The 16917-nt window shown below is 38.8% G+C and overlaps 1 protein-coding gene across 1 annotated transcript; it reads right to left on the reverse strand.

Annotated features, from left to right (window-relative positions):
- Nucleotides 1-11847: 11847 nt before the first annotated feature.
- Nucleotides 11848-12988, reverse strand: LOC145066708 (uncharacterized). The gene is made up of 2 exons (XM_079013985.1): nucleotides 12385-12988; nucleotides 11848-12311 (listed from the first exon to the last, which is right to left on the reverse strand). Exons 1-2 carry the CDS (start codon nucleotides 12986-12988, stop codon nucleotides 11848-11850), a joined length of 1068 nt encoding a protein of 355 aa, XP_078870111.1.
- Between the last annotated feature and the right edge of the window lie 3929 nt (nucleotides 12989-16917).

Below are 16917 nucleotides of genomic sequence, written 5' to 3' on the forward strand. Positions count from 1 at the left end.
ATTACTTTTATCTAACTTTTTGTTTACACAAGTGCTTGTAAATAAGTCTAACATTTTATAAAATTTTTGTGTATAACCATTACTAACCACCACCTTTTTAACAAACATCATTTGTAAAAATAGTATCTATAATAAACATCGACTCTAACAATTTTTGCATCTAGTACTAACTGTGCATGCATGTAACATATAAACTTTTTGCCATTTTATTATATCAAAATACTCAAGTATGTGTCTCCGCTCAAATAAGTAAAAATGTAAAAATGGGGCCATAAAGACTCACATTTGGAGCGTGATTTTCGGTTCGGTTTGGTTTGACTTCCCGGAAATCTCTTGTGGTAACTCTTCACCAACTCTTGGAAGAAGGCCCGAAACTATTCCATCCCGCTGAAATGATGATTATGGGACTGTTTCTGGGTCGAAAAGGTAAGAAAACATGAAGTGTTTCCACCGTTTTGGTGGTTCTCGACAGCGAAAAGGTGGCAGGGGCTGTTTCGGCACCCTCTTTGCCTCCTAATTTTTTCTGTTTTTGAAGCTGTTTCGCACAAAGGAGAGAGCAGCAGGTAAGGGCGAAAACAGTGAGTGTTTGGAGTTATATTGACAGCAAAGACATGGAAAAATTGACAGCTTTGTTGTTATATTTTCTTTCTGGAAAAACAGGTGCACAACACCTCCGAATAGAGGTGTTCTTGGGGATCACGATGCAGAAAAGAAAGAACAGGTAGGCTAAGGTGTTTTGGTGAGTTTGGGGCTGATAATGTGTAAAGGAAAAGAATTATAACATAGCTGGGTATTTATGCTTCAAGATGGATTTGACTCATGGAGGAAAGTTAGAAGTTTTGTCATACATTCATCATGCATGTGTACTAGTAACTTCCATGAGTGGAGAAAATGTGAGGGAGAAAAGAAAGAAGAAAGGAAACGTAAGGTGAAAGTGTTTGTGTGTTAAAGTCACTCATCTACGTTGTACTTCAAAGTGAGACTTTAAAGCAACCTCTTTTAATGAGTGGTACTTGCTTCATAATGAGAATTTGAGGCATTTTTGGTTCGAAGGCCTTAATTACGTGAATAGGAAGAGGTAGACTCTTAGGAGTTGACTTGGCCTTCAATGCTAGTTCTCGTTATATTAAGAGTTAATTGTATGTACTAGTTCTTAAATTGGTGTAGTGTCATAAACGGATTCTTGGGTTTTTATGGATAACTTTTGAGACATCTAACCATATACACACATACATACATCTCATACCTATTTATTTTGTTATATTTTTGTCATATAATAATGAAGTCCCCTTATTATTACATATAACATTTGTAAGGACTTAGATATTTTTATAAATATAACTCTTTCACTACATAAACATAATTGTATGTATCTTATTGATTTTATTAGCATATAACTAGTCGCATTCCAATAATAAGTCGCATTCCAATAATAATATATATTAAACGATTCTTATTATTATAAATATATACTTATTTTTATAAGAACATCGTACATTAAGTCCTCCATCACAATTAGTTATGGTCGTTATACGGTGAAACTCGACCTAATTTTTACGATTGTTACATTCTCCCCCCGTTAAAAGAATTTCGTCCTGAAATTCAATTGATAGGTGTATTATTGTCGAACAATTGGGGGTATTTCTTCTGCATTTGGTCCTCTCGTTCCCACGTGAACTCTGGTCCCCTTTTTGAATTCCAACGCACTTTCACAATAGGAATGCGACTTTGTCTCAGTTTCTTGATTTCACGGTCCATAATCTCAACTGGTTCTTCAATAAAGTGTAGATCAGTTTTTAACTCGATTTTGTCGAGAGGGATGACAAGAGTGTCATCGGGCAGACACTTTTTCAAATTTGAGACATGGAAAACATTGTGTACTTTTTCCAATTCTTGAGGTAATTGGAGGCGATAAGCAACAGGCCCAATTCTTTCAAGAATTTCGAAGGGTCCAATGTACCGTGGGTTTAGTTTTCCCGTCTTTCCGAATCTAATCATCCCTTTCCAGGGTGATACTTTTAGCATAACTCTATCGCCCACCTGGAATTCCAAGGGTTTACGTCTTACGTCCGCATAATTTTTCTGATGACTACGTGCGCCTTTCAATCGCTCTTTGATTTGCATGATTTTCTCAGTCGTCTCGTGGATTATTTCGGGTCCGGTCCATAGAGTATCTCTATAATGCCTCCTGGATAGTTGTGTATCTCCAACTTCTTCCCAACATAGCGGTGAACGGCATTTTCTTCTGTATAGCGCCTTAAATGGTGCAACTTTTATGCTGCAGTGGTAGCTGTTGTTGTACGAAAACTCAATTAAGGGTAAATGAATATCCCACGAGTTTCCGAAATCTAATACACAAGATCGGAGCATATCCTCTAAGGTTTGGATGGTTCGTTCACTCTAGCCATCTGTTTGTGGGTGATAAGCCGTGCTCATGTCCAAACGTGTTCCTAAGGACTTTTGGAGGGACTGCCAAAATTGTGAGGTAAATCTACTGTCTCTGTCAGAAATGATAGAGATTGGCACCCCATGAAGTTTGACGATTTCCTTAAGGTAGGTTCGGGTCAGTTTTTCCATCTTGTCTATCTCTTTGATTGGTAGGAAGTGAGCGGACTTGGTCAACCTATCCATCTTGTCTATCTCTTTGATTAGTAGGAAGTGAGCGGACTTGGTCAACCTATCCACTACCACCCAAATGGTGTCATAACCACTCGGCGTTCGGGGTAGCTTAGTGATAAAGTCCATAGTGATCATTTCCCATTTCCATTCTGGAATCTCTGGTTGTTGAAGTAATCTTGAGGGCTTTTGATGCTCGGCTTTAACTTTTGAGTAAGTCAAGCACTTGCTTACATACGTAGCAATTTCTGCTTTCATGTTCGGCCACCAGTACAACCTCTTTAGGTCTTGGTACATCTTGTCGGATCCGGGATGGACAAAATATCTCGTTTTGTGAGCTTCGTCAATGACTAGACTCCTAATTTCTCCGAATTTGGGCGTCCAGATTCGGTTCATGAAATATCGTGTCCCATCATCCCTAAGCTCAAATTGCTTTTCCATTCCTTGCAGGGCTTCTTCCGCAATGTTTTCTTCTTTTACAGCTTCGAGTTGGGCTTCCTGTATTTGTGTACTTAGATTAGAATGAATGGTCATGTTTAGTGCATGCACACGTCTTGGCTTCACATGCTCTTTCCGACTCAGAGCGTCTACCACTACATTAGCCTTGCTAGGGTGATAACGAATTTCACAGTCGTAATCATTTAGCAGTTCGAACCACCTTCGTTGTCTCATGTTGAGTTCTTTTTGGTCGAAGATATGCTGGAGACTCTTGTGATCTGTAAAGATTGTGCATTTAGTACCATACAAGTAATGCCTCCAAATCTTTAGTGCAAAAACTACCGCTCCAAGCTCAAGATCATGAGTAGTGTAGTTGACCTCGTGCACTTTTAGTTGTCGCGAAGCATAAGTAATCACCTTTCCACTCTGCATTAATACACAACCCAGCCCTTGACGAGATGCGTCACAGTAAACGACAAAGTCTTCTGTCCCATCAGCGAGTGATAGGATTGGTGCCCTACACAACATGTGTTTTAATTTTTGGAATGCAGCTTCCTGCTTATCTTCCCAGTTGAATTTCACATCTTTCTGTGTTAGTGCAGTGAGAGGCTTGGCCATTTTGGAGAAATTTTCGATAAACGTTCGATAGTAACCAGCGAGTCCTAAAAATTGGCGCACTTCTGTCGGTGTTCTCGGTGCCTCCCAATTCTTGATTGCTTTAATTTTTGCGGGATCCACTTGTATCCCTCTATTGCTAACAACATGCCCTAGGAAATGCACTTCTCTTATCCAAAATTCACATTTGGAAAATTTTGCATATAATTTTTCCTTTCTCAACAGTTCCAATATCAATCGTAGATGTTGGTTGTGTTCCTCCTTTGTTTGTGAGTATATCAAGATGTCGTCAATGAATACTATCACAAACTTATCCAGGTAAGGTTTACAAACACGATTCATTAGATCCATGAATACTGTTGGGGCATTCGTTAGGCCGAAAGGCATGACAAGAAACTCGTAATGACCATACCGAGTTCTGAATGCGGTCTTTGGTATGTCGGTTTCCAATACCCTGAGTTGGTGGTAACCGGACCTTAGGTCAATCTTGGAATAGTAGCTAGACCCTTGCAGTTGATCGAACAAATCATCGATTCTAGGGAGTGGGTATCGATTATTTATCGTTAACTTATTTAGTTCTCTGTAATCAATACACATCCGAAATGATCCATCCTTCTTCTTGACAAACAGGACCAGGGCTCCCCAAGGAGAGAAACTTGGTCGTATGAAACCCTTGTCCAAAAGTTCTTGTAACTGGCTTGCAAGCTCTTGCATCTCGGAAGGAGCCAATCTATAGGGTGACTTAGCTACTGGTGCGGCGCCTGGGGTTAGGTCGATTCTAAACTCAACTTGTCGGTTCGGGGGTAATCCAGGTAGATCCTCGGGAAAGACGTCAGGAAAATCACATACCTGAGATATGTCTCTCAATTCCTTTGTTCCATTCTTCTTATCCACTATGTGAGCCATAAAGGCATAACATTGCTTATGTAGATATATATGCGTCTTCGTGCAAGAAATGAGCTTAAGGTTTTTCCCCGACTTATCCCCATAAATGGTTAGGATCTCTCCGCTTGGTAGGGTTAATCGTACGGCCTTCTCATAACACAAAATCTCAGCGTGGTGAGGAGAAAGCCAATCCATTCCTATGATAATGTCAAAACTACCTATGGGAATAGTCAAGAGATCTATGTGGAAAGTGTGGTTGTTTAGAGTTAACAAGTAATCTCTTAGGATTTCGGTTGTGCTTTCTATCTGGCCATTTGCTACTTCATATGCTGTTTCTAATTTGTTAGACTCGTGATTTAAAAGTTGTTGAAAAGATGGAGTTATAAAACTTTTATCGGCACTAGAGTCAAAAAGTATTGTAGCATACAGGTTATTAACAAGGAACGTACCAGTGACCACTGACGGATCCAGAATGGTGTCCTTGTTTCCTATCACAAAAGCTCTCCCATGGGCGTTCCCATCTTTATTCTTCCCTTTTGGGCAGTTTCTTGAGATATGGCCTTTCTCCCTACAGTTGTAACATGTCCTTTCTTCCCCATTGCCGTCCCTGGTATCGAAATTTCGATTTCCTCCTGTATTCATAACTTTCTTACAATAATTTTTAGTATGTCCCTTCTTGTTGCACTGGGTGCAATGGTAACACTCTCTAGTATGGTTTTTTTTTATAGCAGACGTTACACTTTGGGTAATTGTTTGTGTAGTTCCTTTGCGGTGCAGGTTTTGTTGCTACGACTGGAGTTATCGCATAGACCTTCTTAGTTTCTTGCTTCTTTGGTGGGTTTGATTTTCCTCCAAGAAATTTCATTTTCTTGTTTGATTCAGACTTGGGGTTTTCACCTCTAGCCTCCATGTTTCCCTGACTAACCTCATTGTTGGTCAGTCGTTTAGCCATATTCTTGGCGCTTTCAAAGGTTGTAGGTCTCGAAGACATGACCATACCCTTGATATTAGGAGACAGACCCCAAATATAATGTTCCACCTTCACATGCTCAGGGGTTACTAGAGTTGGACACAGCAAGGAGAGGTCGTTAAATCTGGTTGTGTAGGCTTTAATTTCTGAACCTTTCATCTTAAGGTTCCACAGCTCGTTTTCTAGATTTTGAACTTCGTCTATGGGACAATACTCTCCTATCAGCATGGTTTTCAGTTCACTCCAGGTCAAAGAGTTGGCAGGGATAATGCCTAGTGACTTAACTTGGTCGTTCCACCAAGTTAGTGTCGCATCCATGAAAGTACAGGCAGCAAAGCGCACCTTGCTATCTTCAGCACAGTAACTGATCTGAAATACATACTCTATCCTTTCAAACCACCGGGTAAGACCGATAACACCTTCGTTTCCATAGAAGTACTTGGACTTGCAGTTCATAAAGTCCTTATAGGTGAAAACCCTTCGAGTCTCGGTAGGATTAATGTTTGAACTACTTCCACACCTAGCCTCGAGTTCTCCAATTTCAATGATGGGGTTTGTAACACCCAAGATTTTGAAAGCCAAGAAAGTAAAGGAAACCCTAAATTTAAGAGAGACTCGACGAGTCGGAGCGGGATCCGGGTCGAGGAGTAAGTGACCAACTCGACGAGTCGGCCAAGTGGACTCGGCGAGTCTGGTCAGTGCGAGGAAAACCCTAAATCCGGGGCTTGGAGCCTATTTAAACGCCTTAACCTCCTTCCTAGGGTCCCTTTACTGCCTCTTGCACCCAGAGCATGGAACCTTAAACCGTATTGTTGCCCATTAAAGCTCCCAAGCCATATTGAGTGAAGTGAAGGAAGAAGAAGAAGGGGAAATCGTTGAGGCTTCAAGAAGTGGTCTTGGATCTGAAGACTTGGGGAGCATTTCTGAGTATCTGAAGGTAATAAGTTGTTTCTCTCTTTTAGATCTTCTATGGTTGTGAGATTTGGGGCTTTTAAGCCATGGTTTGCCACCCAAGTGAGCTAGAAGCCGGATCTGGAGTTGCTACTTCAGATCCAAGTGTGTTATGAGATGGGGAAGCATAAATTATCAGCCCTTGAGTCGATTTTGGATCCTTCTTGGCCTTAAACCCTAGTTTATGGTGGATTGTGCCTAGATCTCCTTCTCTACACGTAAAGTTTGCAACTTTACGTGGGGGATAGGCTTGGGAAGGGTAGATCTACAGTTTGGAGTTCATGCATGACTCGGAAGTCCTCTGCATGTAAGTGGATCTTATTGGACTCGGCGAGTCCTTCGAGTGGACTCGGCGGGTAGCTTGAAGATGAGGAGGAACTCGACGAGTGGGATGAACAGCTCGTCGAGTCGGATGAAGATAGGCATGAACTCGGCGAGTTGGATGAACAACTCGGCGAGTTGGATGAAGATTACCGTGTGCTCGGCGAGTCTGTTCTTAGACTCGGCGAGTCAGGTCGCGTGGTCCCAAACCCTTCGAGTTGAGTCTCGAGTCAGCGAGTCGAGCCAGGACTCAGTGAGTTGGACAGGACAGGAATCGGGAATCAGTAGACTCGGCGAGTCAGGGGCTGACTCGGCGAGTAGAGTCGCGAGTGGAAGGACTCTAGACTTATGAACTCGGCGAGTCAGTAGGGTGACTCGACGAGTAGGGTTGACCTGGAAGGTTGACTTTGACCAGGACGTTGACTTTGACCAGAGTTGACTTGGTTGACCTTTGAAGGTCAGTTAGACTAAGTGTTATGTTGATATTGGTAGCTCGGGGAGCTAGCGGAGCAGCAATTCGGAGTCAGTGGTCAGGTAGCGGTCAAAGGGGTTAGCAGCAGCAGTTCAGCAGTATCAGGTGAGTTTCCCTTTGTATGAATGGGTCTACGGCCACAATGCTGGCCCATGTAGTTATGAGTAGAAGACCCGGGGGTTAGCCCTAGGCACAGTATGCTAGTATGATATTTGGACGAGGTCCAATGATAGAGGGCGGATGCCCAAGGAGCGGTTTATGTGATAGTTTATACTTGTTTTCTGTGTGATACTTGTATGTGCCTAGTAGGGGGGTGAGTGTGGGCGAGGTCCCGTATCTCACCAATAGCAGAGTGTGGATGGTGTTCCACATCTCAGTAGCAGCAGAGCAGGGGCGAGGCCCAAATCAGGAAAGGAGTGAGGGTGGGCTGGGCCCGTATCTCACTATCAGTAGGAGTATGGATGAGGTTCCATGACTCATCAGTAGCAGGACACGGGCGGGGCCCAGAGATAGGCGAGGCCTTAGAGCAAGAGTTGTTAGTATATGTTTAGTTTATGTAATGTTATGTGATATGTTTATGTGCTATTATATATTAGGGGCGAGGCCCTGTGACAGGCGAGGCCTAAGTAAAACAGATCTGTATCCGAGCGGGGCTCGAAGCCAGGCGGGGCCTGGAGCGGCGGGGCCGTTGTAGCGGGTGAGGCCCGAAGTAGAGGGCGAGGCCTAGGATAGCGGGCGTGGCCCAGTATGTGCAGTATGTGATTTTGCATGGTATGTGGTAAGGTGGGGAACTCACTAAGCTTCGTGCTTACGGTTTTCAGTTTTGTTTTCAGGTACTTCCGGTAGCGGAGGGAGGAGCTCGGGGTGATCGCATGGCACACACCATAGATTAGTCAGCCTGGGAATGTTTACTCTGATAATAAACCTGTGTTTTGAAAACTTATACTCAGATTATGTTTTGGAATGATGTCTTGTTTAATGTAATGTTCTATTAAAAAGAAATTCTTGGCCTTGAATTTCGGGATGTTACAGGGTTTCTTGCATTTGCGCTTCCAGTGTTTGTCATAGCGATCGCAAGTCGGTCTGCAATTATTCGTTCCAGCTCTGCTGTTGTTTGTGGGAGTCCCATCTTAGGGGTTGGTGCAGCAACAGTCGGCATATCCACAATCAGAATTTCCGTTGGCCGAGAGTTGGGTCGGCCCCTCCTAGGTCGAGATGTTGTGGGTGGAACTGTCGTTTCCAATCTTTCGGGTTGGGATCGATTTCTTAGTCGCTCACTCCTCTTTCTTGGCGTCATGATTTTGATATATTAGTCATTTTAATTGTAAGTGTTTAATAAACCATGTTTTTAATAATTTATAATGTTTTGCAAGTATTTCCGAATGAATTTTAATCAACTAACACAACAATCATCCCGTAACAACGCATAATAATAATAATAATAATAATATATGCTTCATATATTTCACATAGTCATTTCCAAGTTTTACATTCGCTTGCATTACCATAAAACTACTACACAGTTTTAATTATTCACGAGTATGTTTTTTTTACCCTTTTTTTTAATAGATCAACTAATTCACTTAGTTTCAATAGTGCGTAGAATCTTACCAAAATAAAACGTAGGCGCGCAACTAGGTTTAGTTGTGGTACGACCTATGTACTAGAGAACCTAATTGATTATTTGACTTTTAAACTCTTGTTAACTTAACTTATTCAAAATTTTTAATTTATTTATAACTTATAGATGTCGCTTGTATGATTACATTTCCTTAGGTTTTTGATTTTATTTTATCACGCGTAGTTTATATGAACAAGTATTTGATCATAGGATCATCGACCTAAGGGGGAAACCTACGCGTACTAATTATTAGACTTATAGGAATAAGTCTATTAGTGGTATGATATAGGTTTTAGGAATACTTAAACCTATTAGAGTAAGCCCGTAGACTATAGTTGTTCTCTTTTAAGGAAAGTACTAATTCTCTATAGTCGTTAGCTCTGATACCAATCTGTCACACCCGACCAATGGCAGAAATGCCGGGGTTGCGACTTAAACATTTGGATCATAGTCAACAACATATAATGATATAATAATAGAATTTATTCGACATTACATTCATCCGAAGTATGAATATGACAAAACACACTGTTTAATAGTCCAAAAGCGTTATACGCATATTTCAGTTTCTTACAACATAAAAGAGACAAAAGGCTACTATAGAGCCAACAATTTATTTTCAACGTCAAACCCATCATCCTCACACGTGGTGAGAGTTCTTGTGGCCACCTTGAACACCTAGAAACATATACATTTTGAAAATACGTCAACAATAATGTTGGTGAGCTTTATAGGTTTTCTTTTGACGCCGATGATTTTTATAATTCAAAATAATGTTTCCAAAGACCGCTAAAATTATAAAGCATATTTTTCTATTTAGCCACTTTTTAAACAATAAATATTAGTTATTTTCATGACGATTTTTATTCTCTAGATCTTGTCCGTTACGAAAAATTATGTCGTAAGGAGAACTATATAACGTCCTAACACTCGACACTCTCGGTCCCAAATTGGGAGAATTGACTCAATCTAGATCTATACATATTTGAGTAAAAAAAATCTTCAATATATTAATTTGCCCATAACCGATACTATTCGTCGCTCCTCCACAAATCGCATAAGCGCAATAAACAAGCCACACAGGCACAATACAAATAAATATTGAGGAATCGAGATCATTACTAACGTTTAAAACCAGTCATATAGTAACGAAGAAAGAAACACTTGACGCCTGTTGCCTCATCAAACGAAGTTGTAGCTAGCAACCACAGATGGAAAATAACCATTCGTATAAATCTTTCCATAAGAATTAGATCTACACCAAAGTTCTTTATTATAAATCTATGCCGTGTACATAAACCTACAGTATATGATTCCTCCTGGATTAACGGTTATAGAGCTAGGTGTCGATTCCAAGATCGGATCCTTACAAGGAAAAAACACACCATCAACAAACTCTCTCCTCCACCCCTTTCGATACATTCCTCCCACAAGCACACACGGGATACACAATTCGCGAAATACATGACAATAAAAATCCGCCGCATCCAATGATCGCCAACGCGAGTCTTTATTTATGATTTTATTTTTATCTAGTGCATTTAGTTAAATATTAAATTTAACTTAGCTTTCAAATAAAGAGACGGTGTTGACTCAAATAATTTCAATCTACCAACCGATAGGAAAGACGTTCCTTTAGCGTAGTCGAGTACTTCATACGTGTCAGTTTTACGTCGGTTGACCGGTTGTTGCTTTAATCGAATATTTTTGTATTTTTAATATTTACTTAATGTTGAAATGTATTATTTTCGTTTGTAAGTAAACTTTAGTCTTAAAAATACAAACACATTATTTATCAACAAGATTTCGTATTATAACATAATATATAACTACTTGTGGTTTATTCTCATACTCTTGATATCATTTTATAATTCATTTGTATATTTTTATTTTATCATCTCGTTTAAATCTTTACTATCAATAATTGATGAAAAATAAGCTTAATGCCCTAATATACACAAGTCATATGGTTATACCTATCATGACAAGTTAAACATGTTCATTTATCAAAATTTTGACATAAGTTCTTAACGATACTTTTATTTGTCCCGACAAATAATATAACACTAGATTACTTTTATCTAACTTTTTGTTTACACAAGTGCTTGTAAATAAGTCTAACATTTTATAAAATTTTTGTGTATAACCATTACTAACCACCACCTTTTTAACAAACGTCATTTGTAAAAATAGTATCTATAATAAACATTGACTCTAACAATTTTTGCATCTAGTACTAACTGAGCATGCATGTAACATATAAACTTTTTGCCATTTTATTATATCAAAATACTCAAGTATGTGTCTCCCCCCAAATAAGTAAAAATGTAAAAACGGGGCCATAAAGACTCACATTTGGAGCGTGATTTTCGGTTCGGTTTGGTTTGACTTCTCGGAAATCTCTTGTCGTAACTCTTCACCAACTCTTGGAAGAAGGCCCGAAACTATTCCATCCTGCTGAAATGATGATTATGGGACTGTTACTGGGTCGAAAAGGTAAGAAAACATGAAGTGTTTCCACCGTTTTGGTGGTTCTCGACAGCGAAAAGGTGGCAGGGGCTGTTTCGGCAACCTCTTTGCCTCCTAATTTTTTCTGTTTTTGAAGCTGTTTCGCACAAAGGAGAGAGCAGCAGGTAGGGGCGAAAACAGTGAGGTGTTGTTTGTTTTTCTGAAGCCAAAATGTCTGCAGTCTGTGGACCACATCTGCAAGCCTCTGCAGCAGAAGAGGTGGACCAAACGTCTACAGTCTGCAATAAGAAGACTGTTTGTTTTTTAACGTCTGCAGGCTGCTGAAATAAACTGAATTTTAAATAAAATTATTTTACAAACTTAAAATGATTTTTCAACACCAAAATTTTAATAATAATAGTCTTATAACATTGAAAATAAAATTCATGCAACTAAATTAGTCATACAATAAAAAAAATGTTTTACAATAACAATTTCATTTAAAACAATTCAATCTATATTGTGCATCAACTGATCAACAATTTCATCACGTAACTGAGTCATATATTCACGGTCTGCTGCAGTACCATGTGTTGGAATCCCGTCTTCATCATCATCAATGGCCACATTGTTATTTCGAAACGGGACATTGGGTTCATCGTATCGTGCGAAATACTCATCACTCAATCCTTCTTTCCTTATATAATTATGAAGCGCGAAGCATGCCATGACAATGTTTCTTTGTGTCACAAACGGGAATGGTGCCATCCTCTTCAATATAGGGAAGCGTGCTTTCAAAACACCAAAAGCACGCTCAATGACATTCCGAAGTTTTGCATGTCCATGGTTAAATTTTTCTTTATTGGTCAATGCACGTCTTTGACGAAAATCTCCAAACCAATACCTCACATTACGATAAGGGGCCATAAATCCTCGAGTGTGTGCATACGCGGCATCACAAAGATAATATTTGTCTGAAAAAAATGCAAAACACTAATCAATTTTCAAATTAAAATGAAAATATTAAAAAAAAAAACAAAAAATTACCTGGTGGTGGAAACGGGAATGATGCTTGTGGATCGGCTACTGCTTCTGATAATATTCTAGAGTCATGCGCTACCCCTTCCCACCCGGTCACAACAAATGTAAAAATAATATTGAAGTCACATTTTGCCAATACGTTTTGGTAGCAATCTCCCTTTCCCCTACTTCTATATAAGTCTTGTTTCTTAGCAGGGACAACAGCATGTATCAAAGTGTCATCAAGTGCACCAACTGCTCCTTTGAAAACCCTTCGTAGCCTCCTATTATGTCCTGGAATGTTTGGATTCGGATTAAAAGATGTTGGTACTATAACATCTTGTGCGAAAAGCATCATTTTTTCCAACACTTCATAAAAAATTTTATGAATTGTTTGCTTCGAGTGTTGAAATCTCCGCTTGATACTCACGTAACGTTGATTATGTCCGATCATCATCAAAAACATAGCCATCTTTTCCTCAACTGATACATGTTTGCTGTCCTTTAATGAGTAATTTGCTCTAAAATGAGCACATAGTCGTACAAAAGATTCACGGGACATGCGTAATACTTCAACACATTGTAAACGATTACGGTGTAATAACTCCAATGTGTATTCGTGTCCCGTCATTTCCGAATCATTATCCCGCAATCGTTTCACACCCCTCTTCCAAAAATAACGAATGTATAGGTACATTAGAATTACGAGAAGTAACTTTTGATCGTGATCCATATGAACCTAAAATCAACAAAGTAGAACTTTAAAAAACATTACATAAACCATATTTCAAGTATCAAATAAACATTCCATTTATCATATTTCAAGCCAAAATAACATTACATAAACCATATTTCAAGTATCAAATAAACATTCCATTAATCATATTTCAAGTACCAACAAGGGCAAAAAGACCTAACAAAATAGTTCCAACAAAGGCAAAAACATTTAACAAAGTAGTTCCAACAAGGGAAAAAAGTCCTAACAAAATAGTTCCAACAAAGGCAAAAACATTTAACAAAGTAGTTCCAACAAGGGCAAAGAGACATAACAAATACTTTCAACACTAGAAAATCATCGAACAATCTTCCCATCCTTCAAAACTCCTAAACTGGTACCCGTCATCTCAAGCCACCCTCGTAATATCTCGGGAACATCGGGCAAATGCATCCACATCTCTCTCATGTTCATGGTTCCTCCAAAAATATGATATGCGACAAAGCGTAAAGGATCTGTAGGGCCTAACTGAAGGACCTCTAACTTCTCTAAACACTGAGGAATTGTATACCCTTTAGTCAAACTTTGTAGAGCTTTCTTCATTTCAAATGCTAAATCGTCAGCAGTAACAGAAGTTCCATCAGGTGAAGAAGCAGACGGTGAGGCACTAGGAGCTACAGGAGTTGAGGGTTTAGCCCTTTTGTTGGGGTTACCGGATGGTGTAGCAGTATATGGTGAACCAGCAGAAGGTGAAGCAGCAGAAGGTGAACCAGCAGAAGGTGAAGCTGCAGAAGGTGAAGCAGTAGAAGGTGGTGGCTCATGATGAGAAGTGTCAACACCATCATCATCCATTGCATCAAAAGGGGTGGCGGTGATCTGAAGTGGTGGAACACGACAGGAGGATGCGCCAGCTACTGATGATGACTGGGTTGAGTAACTCCTAAAATTACCAGTAGCACTATTTCCAACAAAAAGACGTGCACAAAGATCTGGAAAAGGCAGTGGAATTGTTCTCAAAGAAGCAGCTTTCGGATGCCCCTAAACCCAAATGTAACAAGAAATAGTATAAGAATATTTGGCAACTTCAAACGTAAATGTTATATATATATATATATATATATATATATATATATATATATATATATATTATTGTATATTAATGTATATGTACCTTCTTAAAATCATCCCACTCCTCGGCTGTTAAATTAAAAGTGTTTGTTTGAGAATTGTATATATTACCGGTTTTGTTTTTTAAATATACTCATCCAGTGTATTTGGCTTTCAGATTGTTATATGCGTTTTTCATTTGTTTTTGAGTCAACTCAACCCCAAATTTCTCCTTAAGAACTCTTCCAAGCCTTATCCATGAATCTTTCTGCAAACTCAATCCTTTTCTACCAACACTCTCTACTTCTTCAATACAAGTATCCAATAAGCATTTTAAGTGCTCATTGGTCCATTGTTGTTTTTCTCCCATCTCTAATAACCAAATAACAATAAACAGTGAACAAGTAACATCATTATTTCAAGAAAAAGTTTTTATTTTCACGACAAATTTGTAATTTTGTTTTATTTTCAATCACAATAATGTGAAACTTTTTATTCAATTATAAATAACCTCAATTAGAGTGTTTTAATTCAAAGTTTTCTAAACTTTATAAATCAAATAAACTTCACTTTAACGACAAAAACTTTACTTCTATCAAATAAACAAAACTTATGTCTCTTTTTGATGCTTTCTATCATATACATACAAAATTAACAATCATATACATATACACTATCATATAAATATACACAATCAATAATCATATATATATATATATATATATATATATATATATATATATATATATATATATATACAACTTTGAATTACTGCATATTTAAGTAATACAATCAATTCTAATTATAAGCATTGTTGATAATATGGGTGAGTGGAAATTTAACATTGTTGGTGTACATAACCTAAATTACATTCAAGGTATCATATAAGCATCATAAGAACATCATTCAAAACAACAGGAGGCATGCCCAGGCTTGACAATAACAGAATTAAACAGAAAATTTGGGTGCTACTGTTACAGGTTTAACATCTAGGTTCAATTGCTAATTGAAGCACAAACACATACACAATTGGACTTTTTCGATCAAACAGACCAAGCTGGAGATGTTACAAGTTTAACATCTCGGTATTTCATTCAAAATCAAATCCAATTTCACATTCAAAGATAAATTACTTTCATTACAAATGTTTTTATTTTACAGCTCTTTTATGAGTTATGCATCAATTAACATAAATTCTGAACTATAGCTTCAATGGAACGGATAAGAAGGGAATAACAGAAAGTCGGGAGAAGAAGGAAGACTGACAGCAGGAAAAAAAACGAACCTGTAGCTGTGAGGTCGAAGTCTCCGGTGTAGCTGTGGGGGCGACGGTCTCCGGCCGGTGGCTTCACAAGGGAGGCGCTGGTTAACGGCGGCGAGCAGGGGAGGAGTCGTCGCTTGGTCGCTAGTTGAAGTTGTCGCTGTGACCTTGTTGTTCGCCGGCTGCTGCAATCGACTGTGATGGTCGGAAAATCGGAGGACGCCGGATCGGAGAGGAAGGCGGCGATCGATGGTTTTGATCGGAGAGGAGGGTTGCGACGGTGGCGGTCGATGCAAGGTGGAGTACGATCGATCGATCGAGGGTTTTTCTGGGAGGGTTGGACGAGGACTGGAGGCGGAAGTAAAAAAAAAAGACGCGTTTTTTTTAGGTTAAAGGGCTTGCAGACTTTAGAAGATGCTATCCCATATCTGTGTGGTGAAGACCTCGCGCAGACGTTTTTATGTCTGCGCACTTCAGAAAAACAAACAGACTGCAAACCATTATGTCTGCGCGTGGTCTGCGCCTCGCAGACAGAAGAGGTCACGTAGACCTGCAGAGAAAAAACAAACACCCTCTGAGTGTTTGGAGCTTATATTGACAGCAAAGACATGGAAAAATTGACAGCTTTGTTGTTCTATTTTCTTTCTGGAAAAACAGGTGCACAACACCTCCGAATAGAGGTGTTCTTGGGGATCACGATGCAGAAAAGAAAGAACAGGTAGGCTAAGGTGTTTTGGTGAGTTTGGGGCTGAAATGTGTAAAGGAAAAGAATTATAACATAGCTGGGTATTTATGCTTCAAGATGGATTTGACCCATGGAGGAAAGTTAGAAGTTTTGTCATACATTCATCATGCATGTGTACTAGTAACTTCCATGAGTGGAGAAATATGTGAGGGAGAAAAGAAAGAAGAAAGGAAACGTAAGGTGAATGTGTTTGTGTGTTAAAGTCTCTCATCTACATTGTACTTCAAAGTGAGACTTTAAAGCAACCTCTTTTAATGAGTGGTACTTGCTTCATAATGAGAATTTGAGGCATTTTTGGTTCGAAGGCCTTAATTACGTGAATAGGAAGAGGTAGACTCTTAGGAGTTGACTTGGCCTTCAATGCTAGTTCTCGTTATATTAAGAGTTAATTGTATGTACTAGTTCTTAAATTGGTGTAGTGTCATAAATGGATTCTTGGGTTTTTATGGATAACTTTTGAGACATCTAACCATATACACACATACATACATCTCATACCTATTTATTTTGTTATATTTTTGTCATATAATAATCAAGTCCCCTTATTATTACATATAACATTTGTAAGGACTTAGATATTTTTATAAATATAACTCTTTCACTACATAAACATAATTGTATGTATCTTATTGATTTTATTAGCATATAACTAGTCGCATTCCAATAATAAGTCGCATTCCAATAATAATATATATTAAACGATTCTTATTATTATAAATATATACTTATTTT

This window comes from Lactuca serriola, chromosome 8 (assembly GCF_051521515.1).
Source record: "Lactuca serriola cultivar US96UC23 chromosome 8, Lser_US96UC23_V15, whole genome shotgun sequence".
Classification (NCBI taxonomy): Eukaryota; Viridiplantae; Streptophyta; class Magnoliopsida; order Asterales; family Asteraceae; genus Lactuca; species Lactuca serriola.